Source organism: Dromiciops gliroides, chromosome 2, assembly GCF_019393635.1.
Source record: "Dromiciops gliroides isolate mDroGli1 chromosome 2, mDroGli1.pri, whole genome shotgun sequence".
Lineage (NCBI taxonomy): Eukaryota > Metazoa > Chordata > Mammalia > Microbiotheria > Microbiotheriidae > Dromiciops > Dromiciops gliroides.
In genome coordinates this window covers 500,642,182-500,669,519 of record NC_057862.1, presented here as the reverse complement: position 1 = coordinate 500,669,519, position 27,338 = coordinate 500,642,182, and the positions used below count along the sequence as shown (strand labels likewise).

At 35.5% G+C, this 27,338-nt stretch overlaps 1 protein-coding gene across 1 annotated transcript in view; it reads left to right on the top strand.

Moving 5' to 3' along the window:
- The window catches only part of TRAPPC12 (trafficking protein particle complex subunit 12), a 146,436-nt gene that overhangs the window by 30,628 nt on the left and 88,470 nt on the right, over positions 1-27,338 (top strand). The window contains exon 3 of the mRNA XM_043988185.1: positions 324-440. Coding sequence (XP_043844120.1) covers positions 324-440 — 117 coding nt within the window. The remainder of the gene's footprint in view (positions 1-323; positions 441-27,338) is intronic.

Below are 27,338 nucleotides of genomic sequence, written 5' to 3'. Positions count from 1 at the left end.
TGTATGAAATTAAGCTTAATGGGTACTGAGTCCTTGGCTTACTGAGGGATCTATTTTTTTGGAAAGAATTCCTGGTACCTTGCGGTTTTGTAACATCCCTTTTCCCTCAAAGTATTGTATAGCTTCCTTACCACCCCACAAAGAAAATTCAGTTTAGTAAGAGTTCTGATTAATTTCATTTTATATCTTCTACAACCCCACTCTCAAATAAGATCCATTCCATAAATGAGAAGCCACATTTTTTTATTTATTGAGGGTTCCACTTAGTTGAGTTGGATTAACATTTTCCTATATTACTTACTTTTTTCTTATGGACTTTTAAGGGAGATGCAGTTAAAGATTTGATGCTTCGTTTCCTGGGTGAACAAGCTGCAGCAAAGAGACAAGTTTTGAATGCTAACTCAGTGGAACAATCTTTTGTTGGATTGAAACAGCTAATTGTAAGTAACACTGTTTGATAAACTTCACATCATTATTTTGTGATACTTTGCTCCACAATATTTTTGAAGCTATTTGAGTTATTCAAAATCGTTCGCATAATGGAATTAGACATTTGTATTATCAGTTACTGGTTTTGCTTGAACATGCTTTGTTGCATAGAGTGAAGTGACAAAGGTAGGTACGGGTCATATATATCCAATTATTTACATGTTATGTCTCCCCATATTAGACTAGAAATTTTTTGAGGGTAAGAACTGTTTTTACTTTTCTTTGTATCTCTAGTACTTAACACAGAACTTAGCACATAGCATTAAATAAATGTTTTTGATTGATTGAAATTATCTTGAATGTGGTAAAATATTTGGAATTGCTGTATCTTTGAACACCAATGTACTATTCATGATGATTAGTTTCTATTGGAATTGTAATGTATGCAAAAAGAAGATAAATATTGGGAGAAAGAAAATAGTTTCTAGGTAGCTGTTCTCTTGATTTACTAGATTATTGAATAAAAAACACGGTATTTGATCATAGAAGATAGAGAGGATAGGAGCTGGACCTATGATTTCATTAGTATTTCCTCCTAGATAAGGAAACACCCACTACCAAGCAGGTAGCCAACTTTTCAACAATTTATAGTCTTAAAGAATTGCCTAGAGCACAAAGAGATTAAATTACTTTCCCAGGGTCACAGAGTCAGTATATTTCAAAGATGGGACTTGGAACCCCACTTTTCCCAGCAATGAGGCTATTTCTCTGCTGCACCACACTTCCTCTCTGTGTACAATGTACATTCCTTGAATATTCTAGGTTTTTTAACTTATTGGAAAAGACTGAGGAGTCAAATGACTATATTTTTCTTTCCTTAATTTAAAGTCATGCACTTGGACTAAATTGGTTCTTGTCTGTATATGGAAATGTAGGATATAATCAGTTTCTATGTGTTCTATATGTTTGTATCAGTAGCAGCTTTACATTGATAAAAGATATATCCCTTTATGTAGAATATATGGGAGTATCATATTCTTTAAAAAATTAAACATTATGTATCTATAATAGGAATTGGAGTTACATGATCTAAAACTCTTTAAAATATAGCCTTTATTCTGACTACTTTTTTAGCCCTCACTATTGGACCAGTATGAATCAGACCCATAGAGAATATGATTTGTTCATGTTCTTTAATATCAATCCCAGTGTTTTGTGCAAAATAATCAAATTGAGTTTGGACAAAGAACCCAATGGGGGTTTATTGCTGGGAGAGGTTTTTTCTTTTTCTTACCTTTTTTTTTGGTGGGGGGAGGGGCAGGTAAGAGAGAGGAGCTCTTTCCTTCCCAATCCACAGCCCTCAAATTGAGAAAAAAGGAAAATAGACCTTTGTAACAAATGTGTATACTCATACTTCCATAATAGCTGTGTCTGAGATTGTATATCTCATTCTATAACTTGAGTCTATCATTTCCCTATCAGGAGGCAGGTAGCGTGCTTCATTATCAAACCTTTGGAATCAATGGGTTCATAATTTGTTTAACCATTCTCTAAATGATTCCCTCGGCTTCCAGTTGTTTGCTATAACAAAGAGAACTACTATAAATTTTGTTGTTTAGTCATTTTTACTCGTGCCTGACTCCTTGTGACCCGTTTTGGGGGTTTTCTTGGCAAAGACCCTGGAATGGTTTGTCATTTCCTTCCTCAGCTTATTTTACAGATGAGGAACTGAGGCAAACAGCTTAAGTGACTTGCCCAGGGTCAAAAAGCTAGTAAGTATCTGAGGTCAGATTTATATTCAGGTCTTCCTAACTCCAGGACCAGTATTCTGTCCACTCCACCACATAGCTACTCCTGCTATTAATAAAATCAATTGGGGAATGACTAAACAAGCTGTGGTATATGACTGTTGTGGAATATTATTGTGCTATAAGAAATGACAAGCAGGATTATTTCAGAAAGGCCTGGAAAGACTTATATGAACTGATGTATAGTGAAGTGAGCAGAACCAGGACAACATTGTAAACAGTGACAGCAATATTATTTGATGAACTTATTTTAATGAACTTGAATTTAACTATTCTGAGCAATACAGTGATCTAAGACAATCCCAAAGGACTAATGATGAAGCATACTATCCACCTCCAAAGGAAAAAAACTGATATTTATTGAACACAGACTGAAGCATATTATTTTTCACTTCGATTATTTCTTTTATTCAAGTTTTCTTGTACAAAATGACTAATATGGTAAAAAATTTTTTAAATACCTTTATACTTATCTGTCCTGTTCCTCTGTCTTTGATGTTTAAGAATTTGATTCCTTATGATCTGATAAATCACAAGCTGGCACAACCTTATCTCAACCTATCTTTCCAACCTCATTGGACATTACTCCCCCTCCTACATGCCCAAACTCTACCCAAACTGATCTTCTCTCTGTTCCTCACATGCAAAATTCTATCTCCTTTCTCTCTGCTTTCACACTGGCTGAATCCCCACCTGCAATGCACTCCCTCCTTACCTCTACCTTATACTGGCATTATATTCACAGAAATCTGAGAAGCCTTTACAACATCCCCTCAACTACTGGTGTCTTCTCTCTCAAGCTACCCTTTAGTTAACTAATGTATTTATGTTTTTATTCTCACTCTACTTATCTCATATGTACATATATGTCCTTGTTGTCTCCCCAGTTACCATATAAGCTCCTTGAGTGTAGGATTTTTGTTTATTTATTGTATTTGCATCCCTAGCACCTAGCACAGAGTCTGACACATAATAGGTGTATATTGATTTGTTGATTTAATGGAATTTAATGATTTAATGGAAGATTTAACTTAATATCAAAGCTTTTTTAATTATATATTTGATTTAAGTAGAATTTTGGTCACAGGAGCAACTCAAAAGTAAAATTATTTAAGAGCTCATGGGGTTAAAAAGTTCATTCATAGTGTTCTAATGATAGGTTGGGTTTTTTTTTCTTTTTCTTTTTCTTTTCTTTTTTTGTGGGGCAAGGAGGGTTAAGTGACTTGTACAGGATCACACCGCTAGTAAGACACTTGTCTGAGGCTAGATTTGAACTCAGGACCTCCTGAATTCAGGGCCAGTGCTTTATCCACTGCACTACCTAGCTGCCCCTGTTGTTTTTTTCTTAATGTTAATTTAGTCTGGTTTTGTTATTAATAATGACAGAATCAATTTTTGCTTTGTATAAATGATTAAGTCCCTAATAAGATTGTATCCAGTTTCTCACCCTCTTCCCCTTCCTAATTAGAGATTGAGTACTAGGGACAGTAGCACTAGATTGAGTACTTTCAGCATTTGAACCTTTAATCTGACTTTAAGAAGCTGGCAAAGGATGCTTCATCCTAGTCAGTAAACATATAGACTGTCCTGATTTATCAGAAATTAATGCCATTTATTTTTTGTTTTTGTTTTTGCAGGGCAATGGGGGTTAAGTGACTTGCCCAGGGTCACACAGCTAGTAAGTGTAAGTGTCTGAGGCCGGATTTGAACTCAGGTCTTCCTGAATACAGGGCTGGTGCTTTATCCACTGTGCCACCTAGCTGTCCCCCATGGCATTTATTTTCCAAAAACACTTGGATACCCTTTCTGTCCTCTTCCGCTGCTTTTTTATTGGGGAAAAAAGCTAATTCTTGAATTTTAAGGGTAATGGTCTACTAACAAAAGGGAAAAAAATTCTTTCAGTCATTCTCCTGAATAAAAACATTTTCACGTTTAGGTATAGTTTTGTGACCACTGAGCAACCTTTGGAAGAATATTTGGAGACTTCCCAGGTTTTTGAAATGTAGTCGGTGTCCCATCTGCTTAAGTGAAATGGCTGCCCAGAGCACCTGTGCAATACAGACTTTAGTGGTGACTGACTGCAACTCAAAATGTTGATCTTGATTTACAAAACCATTTCAAAGCAATATAAGTAGATTCAACGCTTCTCAGAAATTTTCAGCCAAGGATAACCCTTCCACATATGACTAGATATCACAAATCCTTTCCATTTTGATTTTGCATCTGTTTTTTTCCCTTTTTATGTTCTAAATTTAGTGAATTTTATTTCTTATCTCCTAATACAATGGCAGGAACAACAACAAAACTTCCCTTTTCCATTCTGTTTTAGAGGTAGTTCCTCCTGTCTTCATCATAAAGCCCATCTTACCACTGATCTATAAGCTTTCTTTCTCCCTAACATTTTTTGGTTCTCCAGATACCTTTGAGAACAGTTTTGAGAAGCACTGATATAAACACCATGGACACCAAATTCATGGTATCTGGGGTTTAGTCCCTATTCTAAGACTGTGTATGTATTAACCTTTTGTGACTTGAAATGTATCTTACTTGTCAGTAAGAAGTTGTTTTTCCCATTGTTTTAGTGGCTTTTCATTAAGTGCTTCTACTTTTCTGAGTTCCAAATGGGAGATTCAATACTACTGACCTTGGCCATACTAGCACAAGCCTTCTCCATTAGCTTAGCCAACAGTAATCAGTAGCCTGATTGTGAAATTTTAAGTTGTTTGAGCTTAGGGACTCAGTTACCTTATTACAAAAGTAAATAATAATAATAATTTACTTTATAGTACCACATAAGGATTTAAGGTAGTTTTTGTTTAAAAAAAAAATTAACTCCTTTCCCAGGGATCATCTTTCTTGCTAGATCAGATGACATGTTTTTAATAATAATATCTAGGGAGCAGCTAGGTGGCGCAGTGGATAGAGCACCGGCCCTGGAGTCAGGAGTACCTGAGTTCAAATCTGGCCTCAGACACTTAACACTTACTAGCTGTGTGACCCTGGGCAAGTCACTTAACCCCAATTGCCTCACTTTAAAAATAATAATAATAATAATAATATCTAGATTTGAAGTTTGGAAAAACACACACACACACTCACTTTCATCTCTTGATCTGTCTGAAATAAAAACTACCATCAATACCTAGAACATAGTTACTGGGAATAGGAAATAAAGGTAAGTAGGATCAGATCCTTTTCAAATTCTCTTCGCTTTTTTTTACTCTGATCCAAGTGGTTTTTTGCTTTTGGTCCCACTTGATTTTGAATTAGATTAATTTTTCTCTCAATCCTTATGAAAAAACCTTTACTGTTCTTTTGTTATTGTCAGATTTCCCCCTTAATTTTGATTATTTACATATCTTTTGTGTGTGTGTGTGTGTGTGTGTGTGTGTGTGTGTATCTTTAAATCACTTAAGACAAGTACAGGTATGAAATATTTAAATGCATGGAAAAAATCATTGCCTTTAGGCCCCTCTAAAAATGAAAAATGTGAATGCAACAATTATATACCAAATTAGCATTAAAATAGACAAAGTTCTCAACTGAAAGGAGAATACTACTTATGAAATTTAGCTTTAAATTCAACCATGAGCAAAGAGAATCCCAGAGATACCTTACGTGAATACGAGCTTTCCTTAGATCTCATAGGATTGCTAGTGATATTACTGTAGTTGAGAAAAGGCCTATATTTGAGTCATGTGGACTTTCTGAGACAAGTCTTTTGTTCATTTGAATCTTCCTCTAGGCTTTTCCCCATAAGCCTTTCCCTTGAGCTGCAGTAAGATATGGGGAAGCCCTAGAGAGTTATAGACTCACTAACGAACTCAGACTTGTAGTCTCAGTTTTTTATTCTTTATTTCCATAAGTCCATAATTTTCACTATTAGTAAGAGAAACAACTATTTGCTTCATTTTTCTCATTCTCTCCTTCCTTTCCATTTGTTTTTCTATTCTTCCTTGTTCCCTCCTCCCACAAAAAATCTTATCAACAATATGTGTATATATGAATGAAAAACATTTGTAAAGGACTTACTATATGCCCTATATAGTTAGAGCAAAGACAATAAAAGGAGTTTTGTGTTCCACTTTGCCTTTTCCAATTGGGATTTTGATATATATACTTTCATCCTAGAAGAACTCAGACCAACCTAGTGATCAATAAATAAAGTGAGGTCAAGGAATTATTATATAGTTTGGGGCAACATACTGCCCTATTCACAGAGGGATGCCTGGGGACAAACACATATATGTATATATTCATATTCATGTGTATATAATATATATATATATATATACATATATACACATATGAGGCAACTATTTCTATTATAATTTACATGTTAATACCGGTCAAATGACATTTAGGACAATATCTTCTTTACAGCTAACATTAATTTAGCACTTAAAACTACTACTAGTAAGAATGAACGAGGGGGCAGCTAGGTGGCGCAGTGAATAGAGCACCGGCCCTGGAGTCAGGAGGACCTGAGTTCAAATCCGGCCTCAGACACTTAACACTTACTAGCTGTGTGACCCTGGGCAAGTCACTTAACCCCAATTGCCTCACCCAAAATAAAAAAAAAAAAAAAGAATGAACGAAAGAGCATTTATTAAGTTCCTACTATGTACCTAGCATAATGTTAAGTACTGGGATGAAACAAGACTGTTCTAACATTCAAGGAACTTATATTCTTTTTTTTTTGTCTTTCCATAAAAGTATTTTTATTATTTTCCAGTTACATGTAGAGATAGTTTTCAACATTTGTTTTTATAAGATTTCTAGTTTCAAATTTTTCTCTCTCCCTCCCCCTCCCCAAGACAGCAGGGAATCTGATATAGGTTACATATGTACAATCACATTAAACATATTTCTGCATTAGTCATGCTGTGGAAGAAGAAGCAGAGCAAAAAGGAAAAACCTCAGAAAAGAAAAAAAAATAGAAATAGTATGGCTCAATATGCATCTAGATTCCATAGTTCTTTTTTTCTGGATCTGGAGATCATGAGTTCTTCGGAACTATTCTGGAGCATTGTATTGCTGAGAAGAGTCAAGTCCATCATAGTTGATCAACACAATGTTGTTGATACTGTGTACAATGTTCTCCTGGTTCTGCTCATCTTACTCAGCATCAATTCGTGTAAGTCCTTCCAGGTTTCTCTGAAATCTGCCTCTCATTCATATACCACAACTTGTTCAGCCATTTCCCAATTGATGGTTATCCCCTCAATTTCCAATTCCTTGACATCACAAAAAGAGCAGCTTAAATATTTTTGTACATGTGGGTCCTTTTCCCTTTTTTATGATCTCTTTGAGAAAAAAGACCTAATAGTGGTATTGCTGGGTCAAAGGGTATGCACAAAGGAACTTATATTCTAATAGGAGGAGACACATATAGAGAAGGGATAGCCAGGGACACATGTAGTGGTGGTCCCAGAAATCTGAAGAATGATGAATGGAAGAAGAGTCTAGTAATGTGCCCTTTTTAGAGGTAATTGTAGTATTGATTTGATTAAATATTTTTGTAGGGGAAGAAGGTAGGACAGGAAAAGGGTAAAAAGATTACATGAATTAAAAGCTGAATAGCTTTGCTCCTCCTGAGGTTGACTTTTTGGTGGTCTAGTTTGGAAGGTAGAGAGCAGCAGAAGCAGGGAGGTAAGGAAAAGATAAGTTATTAATAGCCTCCTAAACAGATTACAGGTGGGTATTAGATACCTTTTTCCTCACTCTCTTACACCTCCAGAAAGGTACTACAGTATCCTTTATTTTATTTTAGGTTTCAATAGGCTTTTCTTTATCTGCCTTAAAATAGTTCCTTAATTCATCTAAAACATATATTTCAATATTATTGTGCTAGGTGTCTTGAGAGATAAAATAAGTAATAGTATAATCTCCATCCTCAAAATGGTTAGGAACTACTAGTGACCTAAAGACAGGTTATTTCCTTTTTGGGTCTTGGTTTCTTTTGTTTAATTGACAAATTTATTTTTAATAATAGTAAACATAAAAACACAAATAGAACAACCAAGTATACTTCACAAAAATTATTAAACAAAACAATACCAAAAAGCAGCAGACCATAAAAAGTTTCTTTGGTAGCAAAGTAGATCAAAATATACCCTCAGAAGAAGATAAGAACAAAGTCAAGGCTCCTACATTGAAAGCTTCCAAGAAAAATATGAATTGGTCTGAGGCCATGGAAGCACTCAAAAAGGACTTTGAAGATAAAGTCAGAGAGGTAGAGGAAAAAATGGAAAGAGAAATGAGAGTGATGCAGGAGGGTCATGAAAAAAAAAGGCAACAGCTTGAAAAACCAGATTGGCCAAATGGAAAAGGAGGTACAAAAGCTCTCTGAAGAAAATCATTGCTTAAAAATTAAGATAGGGGCAACTAAGTGGTGCAGTGGATAAAGCACCGGCCCTGGATTCAGGAGGACCTGAGTTCAAATCTGGCCTCAGACACTTGACACTTACTAGCTGTGTGACCCTGTGCAAGTCACTTAACCCTCATTGAACCCCCCCCATAAATAAATAATTAAGATGTAGCAAATAGAAGCTAATGACTTTATGAGAAATCAAGACACAATAAAGGAAATCCAAATGAGTAAGAAAATAGAGGGCAATATGAAATATCTCCTTGGAAAAACAGCTGACCTGTAAAAAAGATCCAGGAGAGATAATTTGGAAATCATTGGACTACCTGAAAACCATGATCAGAATAAGAGCTCAGACATCGTCTTCCAAGAAATTGTCAGGGAAAATTTTCCTGATATTCTAGAAGCAGAAGGTAAAATAGAAATTGAAAGAATCCACCTGTCACCTCCAGAAAGAGATCTCAAAAGGAAAACTTCCAGTAATATTATAGCCAAATTCCATAGCTCCCAGGTCAAGGAGAAAATATTGCAAGCAGTTAGAAAAAAGGAATTCAAATACTGTGGAGCTTCAGTCAGGATAACCCAAGATCTAGCAGCTTCTACAGTAAAGGATCAGAGGGCATGGAATATGATATTCTGGAGGGCAAAGGAACTGGGATTAAAGCCAAAAATCTCCTACCCAGTAAAACTGAGTATAATCTTTCAGAGGGAAAATAGGACTTCAATGAAAAAGAGGACTTTCAGGCATTCATGATGAAAAGTCCTGAACTGAATAGAAAATTTGACTTTCAGATACAAGACCCTAGAAAAGCATAAAAAGGTATCAAGAAAAAGAAATCATGAGGGACATTAAAAGGTTAAACTGTTTAAATTCCTACATAGGAAGATACTTCCAACTCATAAGAACTGTCTCATCTTTATAATGAAATTAAGGGGTAAGAGGAATGCACTGGAAGAAAGGGAAAGGGAGAGGTGGAATGCTTGATTTCTTAGGATTGAAAAGGGAGGGAAGAAGAAAATTTGGAACACAAAGTTTTAAAGAATCAATGTGGAAAAAAAAGGATATGGGGAAATGAGCACATTATTAGTCAATAAAGTCTTACTAAATTATAGAAAAGAGGAGGAAAAACCTGTGTACAGGGATAGATGAAATGTACAAGAAAGATGTCATAATTAATGGACTAAGATCCCAAAGGACATTGAAATAGGAGAAGAGGAATGCAATATGTAAAAGATTTAGTTTCAGAAAAGAGAAAGGAACATTGCTAACATGCCTAAGACTGGAAGGGAAAGATGTATGCCCTGTCAAGATTTTCTATTGCAATAATTCAATTTGACATGGTCTCCAAGAATATACTACATCTAAGGTATAAGAGGATCAGAGCTAGAAGGGGACCTTAAAGGTCATCTAGCCCAATCCTTTCATTTTACATATAAGGAAACTGAAGCCCAAAGAGGCTGTGACTTGCCCATGGCCACACAGAGCCAAGCTTTTAACCCAGGTTCTCTGACTGCAAAGACAGGTGATTGCCTCTGATCATAACTGAAACGCTTTCTTGTGTATTTAAACTTTACATATTTGGTATTGCTTTCTCTATCTGCTGGAATAGTTTTTGCTATTGCATTCACTCACATTTATAAGTGCTTCTGTTTAAAGTTTTTAAAAGTGAAATAATATAGTTTTTTATAGCATTTACATAGCACTTTAAGGTTTACGGAGCATTTTGTGTACTATCTCATTTGCTTCTGACAAACAATCCTGTGGAGTAGATGCTATTATTTTACAGATGAGGAAACAGACCTCAGAGAGGCAGTGCCCCAAAAGTTCCCCGTTTGAACGGTGATGTTCTTAGAGTTACCTGTAGCACAGAAGATTTCCATCCTTACACAGAGGAAACCATGTAAAGAAAACCACCTCCTAAAGTGTAACAATTCTACCACCTCTCTCTGAATGTTATTCCCAAATAAAATCAATAAAAATTACATTGATAGTTTAGCAAAAGTTAAACAGGAATATTTCTCATTTCAGTCACTAGACTTACAAACAGAAATTAAGTACAACCCCACCCTTTGAATGAAAAGGATTTTTGCATCATTAGATCTCAATTATCTAAGCTAAGAGAAGGGAATATTAGTAGCATGAGCACTACAGAAAAGAAAATAATCCATCTTGGCCAGCTTGGGACAGCATTGTCCAAGCACCAAAAGCAGAATTGAAATTGCTTCAAAGCAAGGAAGATGGGGTAAACTCAACCTTTTTGTTTAACCCTTTTGGCTCTTGTTACTTCGCATCATTTAAGAAAAAAAATTATCAACGTACAAGAAAGCAAACATAATAGGACCTTATTTAACAGATAATTAGGTTCAGGAATTCAAGTATAAGCTGTGTCTTTGTGAATTGATTTAATAATCGTTCTTCCTTGCTTGCCTATGAGGAGAAATAGATATCTGTATCTCTGTGTGTATGTTTTTTTCAATTGAAAATGATGCTATGCCCTCGAAATACACTTAATACTCAATTGAAAACTCTTTCAAACAATTACCAGGTTATTAGTGTGAACTTTAAGGTACATTAGAAACTCCAGAGCCTTCACTGGAGATTAATTTATAAATTAATCCTCCCTTAAATAGGTCCTTTTGGTACAGTAAACCTCCAATCCAGAATAGACCAACCTTATACTAAAAAGAATTATAGGGTGTATCTGTTCACATGAGATGACTATCAAATAATGAAAGCATTGTATATATCATGGGAATCTCCATTGCTTAATGACTGCACGTAACATATATCAAAGTTGTTGTATACAAACTTCAGAATTGTGTTTAGGAATATAAACGTGTATTATGATTTGTAACAACAAATACAAAGTTACTTATTTGAATATATTTATTAGTATAAAAATAAAATCTAATACAGGGTTTTACTGCTTTCTGTATATTGCATTTAATATAAATAACCAAAGAGTCATTGAACTTTTTTTTTTTTTAGTGAGGCAATTGGGGTTAAGTGACTTGCCCAGGGTCACACAGCTAGTAAGTGTTAAGTGTCTGAGGTCGGATTTGAACTCAGGTACTCCCAAATCCAGGGCCGGTGCTCTCTCCACTGCACCACCTAGCTGCCCCGAACTTTTCTTACAAAATAATTCTCAAATCTTTCCCAAAGTTGAAAATCTTAGGACATGGGTGGTAAAAGTTATAAATGCATAAAATAAAGATAATCATCCTGCTTGTCATTTCTTATACCACAATTATATTCCATCACCATTGTATACTATAGCTTATTTAGCCATTCCCCATTTGATAGGCATTCCTCTGATTTCCAATTCTTATCCACCACAAAAAGAGTTGCTATAAGTATTTTTGTACAAATAGGTCTTTTTCTCTTTTTTTGTATCTCTTCAGGATATAAACTTAGCAGTGGTATTGCTGGACCAGAGGGTACACACAATTTGATAGCCTTTTGGGCATAGTTCCAAATTGCTCTCCACAATGGTTGGATCAGTTCACAACTCCACCAACAGTGGATTAGCATCCCAGTTTTCCCACATCCCCTCCAACAGCCAATATTTTCCCTTTTTTGTTATATTTGCCACTCAGGTGGTGGGGGTTGTTTTAATTTGCATTTCTCTGATCAATAGTGATTTAGAGCATTTTTTCATATGACTGTGGATAGCTTTGATTTCCTCGTCTGAAAACTGCCTATTCATATCCTTTGACCATTTATCAATTGGGAAATAGCTTATATTTTAATTTTTATTTTATTTTTTTCCTGTTACATGTAAAGATAGTTCTCAACTTTTGTTTATACAAGCTTTCCAATTTCAGATTTTTCTCCCTTCCTCCTCTCCCTCCTCCCTCCCCTAGACAGCAGGTAATCTGATATAGGTTTTTTATGTAATATATATATATATATATATATATATATATATATATATACATACACACACACATAATAACATTAAACATATTTTTGCATTAGTCATGTTATAAGAGAAAAATCAGAGCAATGACAAAAAACCTCAAAATAGAAAAACAACAGCATCAAAAACAAAAGAAATAGTATGGTTCATTCAGCATCTATACTCCACAGTTTGGTTTTTTTTTTTCCTGGATTTGGAGATCCTCTTCTATCATGAGTTCCCTGGAACTCTTCTGTAGCATTGCATTGGTGAGAAGAATATAGTCCATCACAGTAGATCAACACACAATGTTGATGATACTGTGTACAATGTTCTTCTGGTTCTGCTCATCTCACTCATCATCAGCCCACGCAAGACCCTCCAGGTTTCTCTAAATTCCTCCTGCTCATCGTTTCTTACAGGACAATAGTATTTCATTGTATTCATATACCACAACTTGTCTAGCCATTCCCTAATTGATGGGCATCCCCTCAACTTCCAATTCCTTGCCACCACGTACAGAGCTAGCTTGTATTTTTATAAATTTAACTCATTTTTCTATATATTTAAGAAATGAAGCCTTTATCAGAGATACTTGTTTCAAACATTCTTTCCCAGGGCAGGTAGGTGGTGCAGTGGATAAAGCATCAGCCCTGGATTCAGGAGGACCTGAGTTCAAATCCAGCCTCAGACACTTGACACTTACTGGCTGTGTGACCCTGGGCAAGTCACTTAACTCTCATTGCCTCACCAAAAACAAACAAACAAAAATTCTTTCCCGGTTTTCTGCTTTCCTTATAATTTTGGTTACATTAGTTTTGTTTGTGCAAAAGCTTTTTAATTTTATATAATCAAAATGATCTATTTTACATTTTGTATTGCTCTCTATATCTTCTTTCGTCTCATTGACTCTTTAAAAAAAGAGGCAAGTACATACCCTTCATCTCTTGAATGAGTAATATTTGACACTTATTCTATATGTTTTAGATATCATATACTGGTACACCAGTTCATTTCTATAAGTAGTTTCTGCATTTTTTCATAGTAAAGAGGTAAAGTTTTTTTTTAATGAAATGTTCTCTCAAGTCAAAATAACTTTTAACAGAGCTCACCAGATCACTTATAGTAATTATTTGTCATAATTTGTAATTATGAGATTTTCCTAACACTTTTCTTTCAAAGTGCTTAAGGGCTTTAGATCTGTATTTCAAATCTTACACATAACTTATGGAGAATGTTCCTAAGCATCTGATATTGAAAATTAGTGAAAAGGAGCAGGGGAGGGCAGGGAACAAAATAAAAAGACATTAGTAAGAAAGACAGCAGCAAAAAGGGAAACTAAAGTACATAAAAGAGAAAAATGGAATAAGCAATACAGAAAATATGTATAAATAGAATTTTAAGTAACAGAAAGCATGTACTTTTAAATACTGACTTTCATGAATGATAGGAGTTTCAGATAGCACTTCAAGAAGGAACAATGTAAGGTTTTAGAGTACTGTTGCCCCTGAGTTGTTTCCTTCTAGCCTCACCTCCAGGTTCCCTCTTCACCATTCATCATAAAAAATGTTATTTGAATAATGAAGGTTCTAGGGATCTCAGGCTTTTCTTCTTAATACTGCAGATGAGATCATCAGATAGTGAAAACTAACACCAGAATAAATATTATAAACCATTATTGGATTTTAAAATGTCAATCAAAAGTGTAAACATTATAGGGATGTGCAGGGTGAGCCCAAAGTCACGATGTTTTAATAACTTTTTGAAAACTATTTTTTGCCGTTTACGAGATTTAATTATTCACACATAATGTAAATTCATTTCTTATATACACTGTATATGATACTATGATATTGTAAATTAAAAACAAAAAAAAATTAGTACCAAGTGAAAACTTAGGTTTCCCATGATTTCTTCAGATGAAGAAATGGATATATTCACTTTGATGAAAGCAGTGAATGCTTTCCTTTTATATGTATTAAAAGTGCCAAATGTACAGTAACACAGCCGTGTTTATTTTTTGGATACTCTAAGCCTTAGTAAACAGTGACTTCTGAATTTTGTCAATTATGTATATAGGGCTTACAGAATCATGTTAGAGTGGAAAGGGTCTTTAAAAACCCACCCCCTTATTTTACCAAGGTGGAAACTGTTATTTTTATTTATTTTTAAGTTTGTGTTTTTCTTAAGCATAAATCACAAACCAAATGTTGCTTTTACTATTTCCTTTAGACATAATCAGGCCCATATCATACCATCTTATTACCTAAAAGGTCAATAGGACAGTAATGAAATACAATGATCTTCCCTTATTATTAACTGTTGGTATTACAAGATCCCTTTGGAATTCTGTCACCATACTGGACCCTTTTTAGATATTGGATAAATGATTGGTTTTCTTGTTTTCATTTACATTCTCCCTCTAGAAGGAAACCTTCAAATCTAATATTATGTGACCTGAACAAACTCTGTCCTTTTAAAATGCTTTAGTTTGAGTTATTACTATTTTCCTACTGCACAGCAGATAGATAAGTAGGTAGGTAGGTAGACAGACAGACAGACTGATGGACAGACTGATAAATATATAGACAGTAAATATATAGCTTTTTCATGGGTTTCTTTGTTTTCAGTGTTGCAAGCAAAGACATTGGGCATATTGTAATGGTTGTTTTGTCTAAGTAATTGGAACCATTGCCTTTTCAAGTTTGTTACATTTGAGAAATAGAAGAGCAAGTTTAAATTGTTTTGTGCTGTTAATGCCCTCTGGGAATCAGCGTTTTCCTTTTGACCTATACAAAATACCAGTTACAAAAGCAGATACTGATACTCTGATCATTTTCTTAATTGGAGATCATATTTCCTTACCTAGGTTGACTTCACTATTTGCTTGTGGTTGATATGAATTAGAAGGGTTTTGCTAACTTTGCTATGATTTCTACAGCAAATCATAAAGGCATTTTCAATTCCAAAGAAATCTTGTTTTCCTGCTGACCTACAAATAAATGGTCACTAGAGTTTAAAGAATCTTGCTTCTGAAAGCAGTGTTTTCCCAAGTGGACTTTAAGACTCCTGAGCTTATCTCACCAAATCTTACAACATCAAACTGTTCCAAGAGGATAATTTAAGTTGAACAGAATGAACAGAAAGAAAAGTGTACCATAGAAATAAAAACTTATTGAAGTACTTTTCTGAAATACTTAAAAATGTTTACATTCTTTTCTATTGTGTGCATTCATGCAAAAGATAGCACATTTACTTGTCAGCCTCTGCTACTTGTCTGCTGAGCATGTCTTCCAGTAGATTGCCCAAGTAAAATATATGGAATTATAGGTCCATATTTAACCCCTTTGGTGCTAAAATTTCCAAAGAAAGATATTTGTCCCTGGAGAAAAATCATAGTAGAATAAGTTTTGAACTAGAAAAGAAGGGAACTTTGATTCTGGTCTCAACCTCTAACTAGAAGAGTCAACTTTAATTCCCTTGGCATCAGTTTTCTCATCTGTAAAATATGGGTGTTAGAAAATGATATAGTAAGGTTACATGGCTTATAAGTTTTCTCCCAGATCTAAAGCTCATGATTAACTACTCTAAAATCCCATGACTCAGGTTGTTTTTGAGAATTAGGCTAGTTTAAAGTATAAATTTAGTTTTAAATGACTACATTCCAGCCATAGTCTAATCAATATTAATCAGATGGGAAATTGCATAGCTTAACACTGGCACATTTAGTCAACAGTGGCAATTATGCAAGTAAATATTTTGTATTCTGGCATCTGTGGGGGGAAATGATATTGTGGGACATTGCAATATGAGAATAAAGACTTTTCTGCTTACAAGTTATAGGGGAAGGCAAATCACAAATTTCTTTTTAGGTTTCCCATTTAATAAAAATGAATAATTAAGATGGTAGTTTCCTGCTTTGTTTTGAATAGTATGATGATCTGGTCTGAGATATAAGTACATCTTAGCATATGAAAGCTAAGCAGAACTAGAAACTTTTAGAATCTATTTTATTAGTATTATTCATTTATAAAGTACCTCATATTTGCAAAATTATAGGGAATAATTTCATATATTTATATATTATTAGGAATATTTCTAAAAAAACAGAATAATCAGTTTTCTTCTAGTTTTATGTTTTTTCACCCAAATAAGATTGTCCTTAAAATTTTTTAAATAGATGATAAGTTGAATTTTCTGAGAGCTTAACAGGGTATTTAGATTATTAACAATTTTTAAATCCCTCAATAAACACTAAATTGGAAATCCTGAAAATCAAAAAAGAGATTAATAAAATTGAAAGTCAGATGCTTTTAAATATTCCTTCCTCCCTTTCAGTTCTGAATGCAGCTCACTGTGTTTCCACAGAATCTTTTCAAAATTAAATAGCAATAATAATAATCATAAATTACATAAAATATTGATTGACAAAACTCAGTGGATTACCCATTCCACTAGATGCCTGTCTAGATAATAGATTTTAGGACTAGAGCTAGAAGAGACCTCATAATATCTAGTACAGCCACCTAATTTTGCAGATGAGGAAACTGAGGTCCTCGGAAGCTAAGTGACTTGTTTAAGATACTCTTTGTCCATTTGTTTTTCCTGTGTGAATTTTTAGTGGTGGTGTATCTGACTGAGAAGACCCTCTAATATGTGGCTTGATACCATCTGTACTATGAGATCCACAAAGAGAGCAGTATCTAGATGACCTCACCATCTATGAAGAACTCCTCCTTCATCCATATCCCACATAGCATGTCCTCTGCCAATTGGCAAGCATCTTTCTCCTTATTTTGTGGTGATAATTACAGCATTATTGGATAGCTATATGATTGTATCTATAACAGAATTTTGTATGATCTTAATATATGTGTTTTAGACATGGATGGAATCTTTCAAGATTTCATGTTGCTATATTAGATCAAATATTAGTTAATAACTATTAAACAGTGAATTCCATGAAATCTTATATTTCTACACATTTAAGTGAACTATGCAACTAAAGATGTGATCTGTCGTAGAAAATGATTTGTAAAAGCCTTCCTATTCACTTTTCATTTTTCTTTCATCTCATACTTAACATACCCAAAACTGAATTCATTATCTTTTACCCCTAAACCCTCTCTGCTTCCAACTTTCCAATTTCTATCAAAGGCACCATCGTCTTTCCAGTCACCCAGCTTTATTACTCTAGAATTGTTCTAAATTCATCACTCTAACTCATTCAGTTGCTGAATTTTGCTGTTTCTGCCTTTCTATCTCCCTGCACATCCAGGTCCTCTCTACTCACAGAGCAATCTCCTTAATTTAGGCCCTGATCACCTCTGGCATAGATTATTGCAAGAGACACCTAATTGATCTTCCCACCTCAAATCTCACCTCAAATCAACATACTACTCCCAAAATAATTTTCCTTAAACATAGATTTGACTGTGTGATTCCCCTGCATGACTCTAGTGGTTTCTTATTATTTCTAGGATTAAATATTAAGCCCTTTATTTAGATTTTAATGTCCTCATAACCCTGGTTTCATCTTATCTTTTCATCCACGTTGGACATTACTCCTTCCTCCTCCTGCACTCTGTAATCTATCCAAATTGGTCTTCTCACTGTTCCTTACACAAGACTCCATTTCCTGTCTCCATGCATTTGCACTGCACTGCCCCCATTCCTGAAATGCACTTCCTCCATATCTTAGATGAAGCTTAGGCATCATCTTCTGCATGAAACCTTTCCTCATGGCCCTTAATGCTTGTGCCCACCTTCACTGCCTCCCAAACTACCTTCTATTCTACTTTATATATAATTGCATTCTCTCCCTTGTATATGGTACTCATCAATGTAGCTGCAAAGAAGTCAAGAAGGATGAGGAGTAAGAACAGGACCTTAGATTTGGCTTTTGAAATATCATTGGTAACTTTGAAGAGAGTAGTTTCAGTTGAATGATGATGTAGGAAAATCAGTCTACAGAGAATTAAGAGTGAGAGGAGAGAAAGTGGAAGCACTGATTATAGATGTCCTCAAGAAATTTAGGGAGGAAAGCTACAAGATATTAGTGAGGATGAAAGGATCAAGTGAGATTTTTTTTTTTTTGGTGGGGTAATGGGGGTTAAGTGACTTGCCCAGGGTCACACAGCTAGTAAGTGTCAAGTGTCTGAGGCCAGATTTGAACTCAGGTACTCCTGAATCCAGGGTTGGTGCTTTATCCACTGTGCCACCTAGCTGCCCCTAGTGAGATTTTTTTTTGAGGTTGGAGGAGACATGGCCATGTTTGTAGGCAATAGGGAAGTAGCCATTATACAGGAGAGACGAAAGATAGGTGACAGAGTAGGTATGATAAACAAGGAGGCAGTCTACTGGAGAAAATGGGAAGTATAAGAAGACAGGAAAGGTCCAAGTTGTCGAAGGGCTTTAAATGCCAAATAGAGGATTCGTTATATGATCTTGACATTAATAGGGAACCACTGAAATTCTTGGGGAAGGGGCATGACATAGACCCATGCTTTAGGAAAATAACTCTGACAGCTGCTAGATAAAAGAAGCATTCAGTTTGCTTTATTTATCTTGGACAGCATCCATTACCAGCAAAGCCATACCTTTGAAACCATACCTTTTTCAGTTTGGTATAATCTGTCAGAGCTTTTATGTAGCCTTTTTTTTTTCCCCAGGGTAATGGGGCTTAAGTGACTTGCCCAGGGTCACACAGCCAGTAAGTTTCAAGTGTCTGAGGCCGGATTTGAACTCAGGTACTCTTGAATCCAGGGCCGATGCTTTATCCACTGCGCCACCTAACTGCCTCCTACGTAGCCTTTTTGAAACCTGAGAAATCACTTTCATGCCAAAAGGCATCAGAATAAGATTTGGGTTGAGATATATGATAATGTGATATATAGCAATTTATAATAAGTACAAAATAAGTGGTAACAACAATATATGCTATAGGAATTCAGAGAAAGTTGAGTTAACTGTGAAGTAAGGCAGTTCAGAAGGCTTCTTAAAGGAGATGGGACTTGGGCACAGGATGGTAAGATTTGGATGAATAGACTGGAAGCCTTCTAGGAAGATTTGAGTTAGCAAAGGTACAAAAGTAGGAATACATGTAACATGCATGAGCACCATTGTTTAATTTGCCTGAAATGGAGAGTTCATGATAGAGAGTCATAGAAAGAAACTACCTTTTACCTGAACATCCATGAATTTTATCATCTTAAAGAGCTTCTTCTAGGTTTTTTAACTTCTAGGTTCTTTAACAAACATAGTTGGGACATTTTGATCTGGAAAAAATTCAATATCAAAATAGTGATGGATATTTTCATAAGCTGTTCTGACTTTTGCTAACTTCACTTTAATTCTTCTTCTTCTTCTTCTTCTTTTTTTTTTGTGGGGCAATGGGGGTTAAGTGACTTGCCCAGGGTCACACAACTAATAAGTGTCAAGTGTCTGAGGCCGGATTTGAACTCAGGAACTCCTGAATCCAGGGCCGGTGCTTTATCCACTGCGCCACCTAGCCGCCCCTCACTTTAATTCTTAAATACTTATATAGCACTACAGAAAATACTTGGGTTATACTCGTCAGAGAAATCTTCCTATCATGAGTGGCCCAGTACCTTATTTAATGGTGTTAGTAGATGAAGAAATAATAAACAAAAGAAAATAAGGAGAATAAATAGGTTTTTCATGGTATTTAAAATACCGAGTTATTGGTAGACTACTCCTGTGAGAGTATTAACCTCTGGTAGGTAGATTCTTGTTCTGGCAGAAGAGAAAGGGAGGGAGGGAAGGAGAAAACACATTAAAACTGGAACAGAACAGAGAATATACACTTGGCTTGAATATACAACATACCAATTTTTCTATATTTCCAAAGAAAACTTAATTTTATTTATAATAATAAAAGTAAATAACTATCTACTGAATAAAATCAGGGGCATCTTTTCCCAAAAGAAAGATTTTATATTATTTTTTCTTTAAGTTTCTATATTATGAACAGTGTTGTAACTTTCCTCAAATATGCCAACAGAGAATAGTGCAAACAGCACCCATTTAAGCACCCAAAAAAAGGATGAGAAATTTTAAGTCTACAATTAAGAGGTTTCCTATATGTCTGTATTCCTCTCTCACCAGAGGCTCAAAATTGCAGTCTCTTACCTGCATAGTAATTGATATTTTGTAACTTATAAGCAACGAGAAATGCTGAAGAAGAATTTTAAAAGATGTCAGTAGAGAATTATGACAGAAAGGGAAAATGAGTTGATGATTGTGACCAGAGTACTCCACTGACACCCTTCCAACATCATAAAAAACAAGGAGGGAGGGGCAGCTAGATGGCGCAGTGGTTAAAGCACCGGCCCTGGATTCAGGAGTACCTGAGTTCAAATCCGGCCTTAGACACTTGACACTTACTAGCTGTGTGACCATGGGCAAGTCACTTAACCCCCATTGCCTAAAAAAAAAAAAAAAAACAAGGAGGAACTCCAGCACATTGAGTGTACCCTCATGTTGAACTTTAGGGAAGATGTGAATTAAAGTCACTATAATGAGCTGGCATAGGTGGTTTATGATCTTTGTGGTTAGAAAGAACTCCATCCATTTGAGTAATTAAATGATCACTTTCATATTTTTCATTTTTAATAAGATAATATTAAATAAGTTTGTGTGTATATATGTATGGATGGATGGAGGATGACCTCACAGTTCACTTTTCTGGGTTATAACTCTCCTTCAATGTTCTGAGAAAAATAGTTGCTGAGTATCTGAGGCAGCTGCTACTGGTTTGCATGACAAACTAAAGAAGAGAAACTGCTTTCAACTGTGCCTTGGAACTGAGGAGAAACAGGAGAAGAAAAATGGAGAGAGTAATCTTTGCTTTTTACTGCCAACTTCTGCTTGAGAAGGAAAAAGAAGAAGAATCCTGATAGTCCAGATACACTTTTGCCAAATTTGGAAGGAAATTGTTGCCTTTCCCTAAAATAATACAACATTAATTCAGCTGAAAGCATCAGCTAATCCTAAAGCTGGAAGTGATAGATTCTACAGCTTCTGTCCAGGGATAAATACACCTAAGTAGAAGAATAGCATAGAAACAGCACCAGAGAAGTAACACAGCAGATCAACCTGTCTGCAGCTCAGACACTGGTGAGGCATTGGTCTGTATCAGCTCTGCTAAGCAGTGGAAACATTTACTCCCATAGAAGCTGTGCTTATCATATGGACAGTTCCTGAGACTGAAAGAAGATAATAAAGTCTTCATTTCTGAAGTTGTGAGTTACCTTGACCACATGATTCCCCATACATATATACCTTGCTACCTTGGGACTCAAAGTACATTCCCACTCTCTCCATAGACATTATGTGCATTAGTGGTAGAGTGTGATGAATGGAATGTTATGTAAATATTGTATTTACTTTGCATTTTCAGTAAATGTTTGGGTTAATATTATTTAAAGTATTAGTGGCTGACTTATTAATGGGAAATACATCGGTAGGGACTCATTAGCTAAAGTTTTCATTAGGACTATTATTCACAAGGGCCACCCTAGAATTTTAAGAGTATTGCATATAACAGCTTCCTTCCCTCTGGGGAAAGCCCAGCTTGTGAATATTAGGGCATGTCAAAGGGGAAGCAGACCACAAAAAGAGAGTGATTTTCTTGGAGGGAAGAATGAAGTGAGAGTGTGTTAATACCAGCTCCTATGTGGGTTGGCACATACTAGGCAGATGGTGTACATACACTTATCAAATTATATACTATTGTTTCTGTACTAAATACTATATAATAGTGAAACAATATAACAATACATATTATTTGTGTTTTCAAGGTGATCATTGTAACTCAGTACCATTTTAGGAACTTTGTTAAGTCACATGCCTTTTGTTTGGTCTTTACTTTCAACCTTAAGGAAATAATTTCTAGAAATAATGCCACATATTGCATCAGATTCTGTGTAAACACCACAAAGATGTTCTTCTGGCTCTCAGAGAGGTTTTTGTTTGGAATGGGTAGTATTTGATAAAAGACAGCATAGTGCAACTGTATAATCAATTATATTTCCATAACGAGCCATTAATTATTATATGTTTTTACTTTGTCTTACTGGATGATCACCTATCCTATTCAGGTATGGATTGGACTGTATAATCTCAGGAGGTTCCTTTCAACTCTCAGATTCTGTAGCCACATGTGTAGAACTGTTAAAAAAAAAAGATGGAAGTAAAGTAAGGGAGAAGCTTGCTAATTGAAAAAGTGATATGAGGAATTATATAATTTAACCTAAGGCACTATTAACCTAGTCTGCTTTGCCAGAGAGTCCAGTAAGTTTATATGGCTCCAACAAGAGTCCATGTTTAGAAAAGGAAGATGTACAGTTTTTGACTTGTCTCTAGAGTGGCCCAAGAGAATAATAGTACACTCTCTTGTTTTTCTTCCTCCGTTATCTGATCCTTATTTACATGCCTGGGTTTAGCATGAAGTTTTAGTTTCATGGGGCAAGAAAGAAGATAGTGGCCAGAAATAATGCTGTCATATCATATCCTGGCTGGCGCTGATGGTTGATGGGAGGTTTGTTAGAAGACATATGCTCAAAATTGGGCCTTGAAAGACTGTTGTGACTTTGGAGAAGAAAAATCATTGTCATTAGGAGGGAAGGAAGGAGGAATGTGGACCTCAAGATTAATTCCTCAGTAATTTAGGCCAACTTCTTAATAATCTTCACGAGGCTGAATTTATTACCTGTCCACTGTCTGGCTAGGCACCCTTGGCTAGTTTCTTGTGCAGGTGAGAAAACAGATGGAAATAATGTGAAGTTAAATGGCTTGTCTTTAATTTCTGAACAATTCCCAAGAGGGAATATCTCTTATGTGGTATTTCTCTTATGTACTTATATATTTATTTGTATTGCATTTATTTGAGAATGTGGCAAAAAACATCTCTTATGTATCTCTTCTTGTATCTAATATAGTACCTTAAATGTAGTAGGTAGTTAATAAATACTTAATAAATTAAAAACTAGGAAATCATTTAGAAGGTGAACCATTAAAGTGGTCTTACTGAGTCATAAATGCTAGATATAAATAAGGTCTCCTAGGAGATAACATTTGTATAATTGTAAATATAGTCATTTCTTCTATAACACTTTTTGAAAAATGCAAAATCGTTCCAACATGATTGATCTGTTAGGGAACAATTTGAGCATAACAAGAATTTGGTTTGCAGATGAAGATTTGTCAGAAGAAACAATAAGAACACAGAAAACTGCACTAATTCACAATAACCAAGTAACTGCAGTCCTGATACCCACTTCCACTAGCAAACTTCAGGTCTTTTTTAAGGTAACGTGCCATATTTATTTGCCGTAGGAACTGGGGGCAGAGGAGGGCTGGTCTAAACCTGTATACTCAACCCCCTCCTCCTTTCCCCCATTGGAGAGTTACTGTAGGAAAGCCATGCAGCTTCTCCTTGGCGTCAGGAAGTGACCTTTGCTCGTGGGTACTGTCAATCAAGGCTACCAGACAGTTAGCTTGGAGCTGTGTGTGTGTGTAGATGGGATGTTCCCATTTTCACAGGAGGCATTGGGTCCTTTTTTGTTCCTGACCTTGCCATGGCAGGTCGGATAGTTAGATTTTTACCTTTCTCTCTGATTGTTAGATCCTAATGCTCTTTAATAAATACTTAAATACTCTTACTAAAGCTTCTAATTTATTGGCGACCATTCATTAGATATTTTAGACAGTATAGCTAGAATTTTAGTCCCTTACAAACACATATAGAACCATTATCATTTTTGTTAGATCTTCCTTTTTTATCACTAATGAATTTTTTTAGTATTATGCTCCTTATTCCACTTTCCCCCTAAGCCTTGTAGCTTTATTTTGCAATTTTGCATAGTGTGATGATTTCTAGAAATACATATGGAGTTGTAACAGAACTATCAAAACTTAGTAGAACTCAAACTTATGTGCAGAGTGCTGTAATCATCTGTTGCAGTGATATGGGAAAAATAAGAACTAGCTCCTTAGTAGAAAAAACTGTCAGTCTAGAAGAAACTAAATCTTTTTGCACATTCAAAGACAAAAGGACAATTACAAATTTAGATGGTCTAAGTATATTGGTTTAACATTTTAGAATATCAGGGAAGTTCATTGAAGCCATTATTTGTCATCTTTATTATTGATATTCCTAAATAAAAGTTGACTATTAAACTGGTAGCAAGTATCAGACACCTTGTCTCACCACACGATTTGGTAAATATAGATAATCAAACCCTTTATTTCTGAATTTAGTGGTATTGTGTGGAAGTCCAAAGCACTACTGCTACCTTTGATACCCCAAGAATGGAAAACTGAGTTGTTGAGAAGTGGTCTCTAGAACTATAACTAGATTAGGGTGATTAGATTTTCCCTCTCCTCCCTCACCTTCCCCTACCCTCAACCCCACTATGGGAAATCTCAAGGGATGTTAAAAACGGTTATATTCCTAAGGAAGATTATAGGAGTAGAGTCTGGTGGTGGGGAGTATAACTTTTATTCCAGACCTGAACTCCATAGCCCAAGCTCTCACCTGCCTTAGGAGTTGAGTTAGAACTTGGCTCTTGCTTAGCAGGCCAGTCCCCTCAATGCCAACAGTGGTGGCCCTTTAGGGCCCAATTTAATGCATCATCTTGCGACCTAGAAAGATAAAGCAGCCTAGGGACTGGCAGAAACCTGACTTCCCTGATCCTGGATACATTTTACTTCCCTCCAAATTGTGTTCTAGGTAGCTTTACAATCTTTCCCAAGGCCCTGAGCCTTGGATAGGAGGTATAAGAGTTGGGGCCTCAGTTTTCTCTTCCATAAAATGAAGGACTTGGACTAGATGATTCCTAAGGATCCCTAAAAGGGAGAAGTGGTTGTTTCCTCTGTTTGCTATAAGAGTTACCACTGTACATATGTACATACATACATATATATACATATATACCTATATATAGATATCTTCACTCCCTTTATCACCTGCTTATCAGGAAAGGTCATTTAAATAGGAAGTTACCAAATGACTAGCTTCCTGGAGCTGTTTGGCCTGAATCAGGCCTCCTGGTATCCTGGGATTTATTTCCCTGCATGTCATGGTATTCTCTCCACCCCAGTAAGGATGTGTTTTCTGCCACTTGTCAGTGGATCATCTGGATCATCCAAGTCTAAAAATTCTTGTTATGCTTTTGATAAACCTTGCTCATTCCTGCCTTCTGTTCCGATATAACCAGATCTTGGTATATTATTTCCATTATTCTCTTGTCTAGATTAACTCTGGAAGATGAGCCAGATTAGATTTCGCTCCCTCCGTGTAACTTCCTATCATTCAAGTAAACATGATCGCTATTTCCTCAAATGTTTTTATATGAATTTTTCTAGATCTCTCCTTTGATTTTATCATATCTTACCTTATATGATACTTACTAGACTGTAATCTCCTTGAGGATATGAACTATATTTTTTTCTTTTTTTGTATCCCCAGGACCTTGTACATATAGAAGTTATGGACTCTGCTTTTTAGGAAGGGTCTAGAAATTGAAGGCAGCTAGGTGGCTCAGTGGATAGACCACTGGGTCTGGAGTCAGGAAGACCCGAGTTCAAATTTTACCTCAAATACTTACTAGCTGTGTGACCCTGGGCAAGTCACTTAACCTCTGTTTGCCTTAATCCACTGAAGTAGAAAATGACAAACCTCTCCAGCATCTTTGCCAAGAAAACCCCATGGACAATATTGGTCCACTGGTTCACAAAAAGTCAGAAACAATTGAACAGCAAAAATAAAGAAACTGGACTACTTTTAGAGCAGGGCTTATGAACCTGGGGTCCATAATCCCACAAGGCATGGATGGATGGATTTTAGGGTGTTTATGAACTTGGATGAGAAAAAATTGCATCTTTATTTCAGCGTGGTTAGTTTCCTTTGTGATCATTTGAATCTTATTTTATGCATTTAGAAGCATTCTGAGACAGGAGGGAGGATTCCATGAGACAAAAATGGTGAAGAACTTCTGTTCTCAAGGATGACAACTAACTAGGATGGTAAGAGAATAGAAATTATATGCCACAGGAGGATTAGTTAGAGGAATTGGGGCCGTTTAGCCCAGAAAAGAGAAGACTGAAGGAAGGCTTACTGTCTCTTTAAATATTTGAAGGAGTCTAATAGGGAAAAGGGATTATTAGGCCAAAAGATTAAAACTGGGACCAACAGGTAAAGGTTGCAGAGAGGCAGCTTTTGGTCTCTGTATAAGAAAAGATTTACTAATAATTAGAACTATACAAAATTGGAATGAGATTACTAACAGTGAGTTACTCATTGCTTCAGATCTATAGATAATTACTTATTGCCATAGTAAATGGGATTTCTGCTCAGTTATAAACTAGGTTCCAGTTCTAAAACCTGTGATCCTATGATAATCCTGAGATCCCTACTGCTATGCATAGATCCCAGGGAGGTTGATGATATTTTTCAAAGGTCCCATAAACACCACAGTATTTATAGTAGCACTTTTTGTTGTAGCAAAGAACTGGAAACAATAATGCATCTCTGCAGAAGTAGGCAAAAAGTTTGCTTTCCTTCATATTTAGCTTTTTTAATTATGAAGAAAAAATACATCTTAATTACTTTTAAAGAAAATGTTATGAAGTTTTAATTACAAAGAAGCAAACACAAATTAATGACTGCTTCATACCTGCTTGTTATGAATTAAAGTTTGATTTCTACTCTGTATCTTCATTTAACTTTATCTTTCCATTTTAATTCAACCAACATATCTCAATCACCCACTATCTGTTAGCTTATGTTAGGAATAAAAAGATAATCTT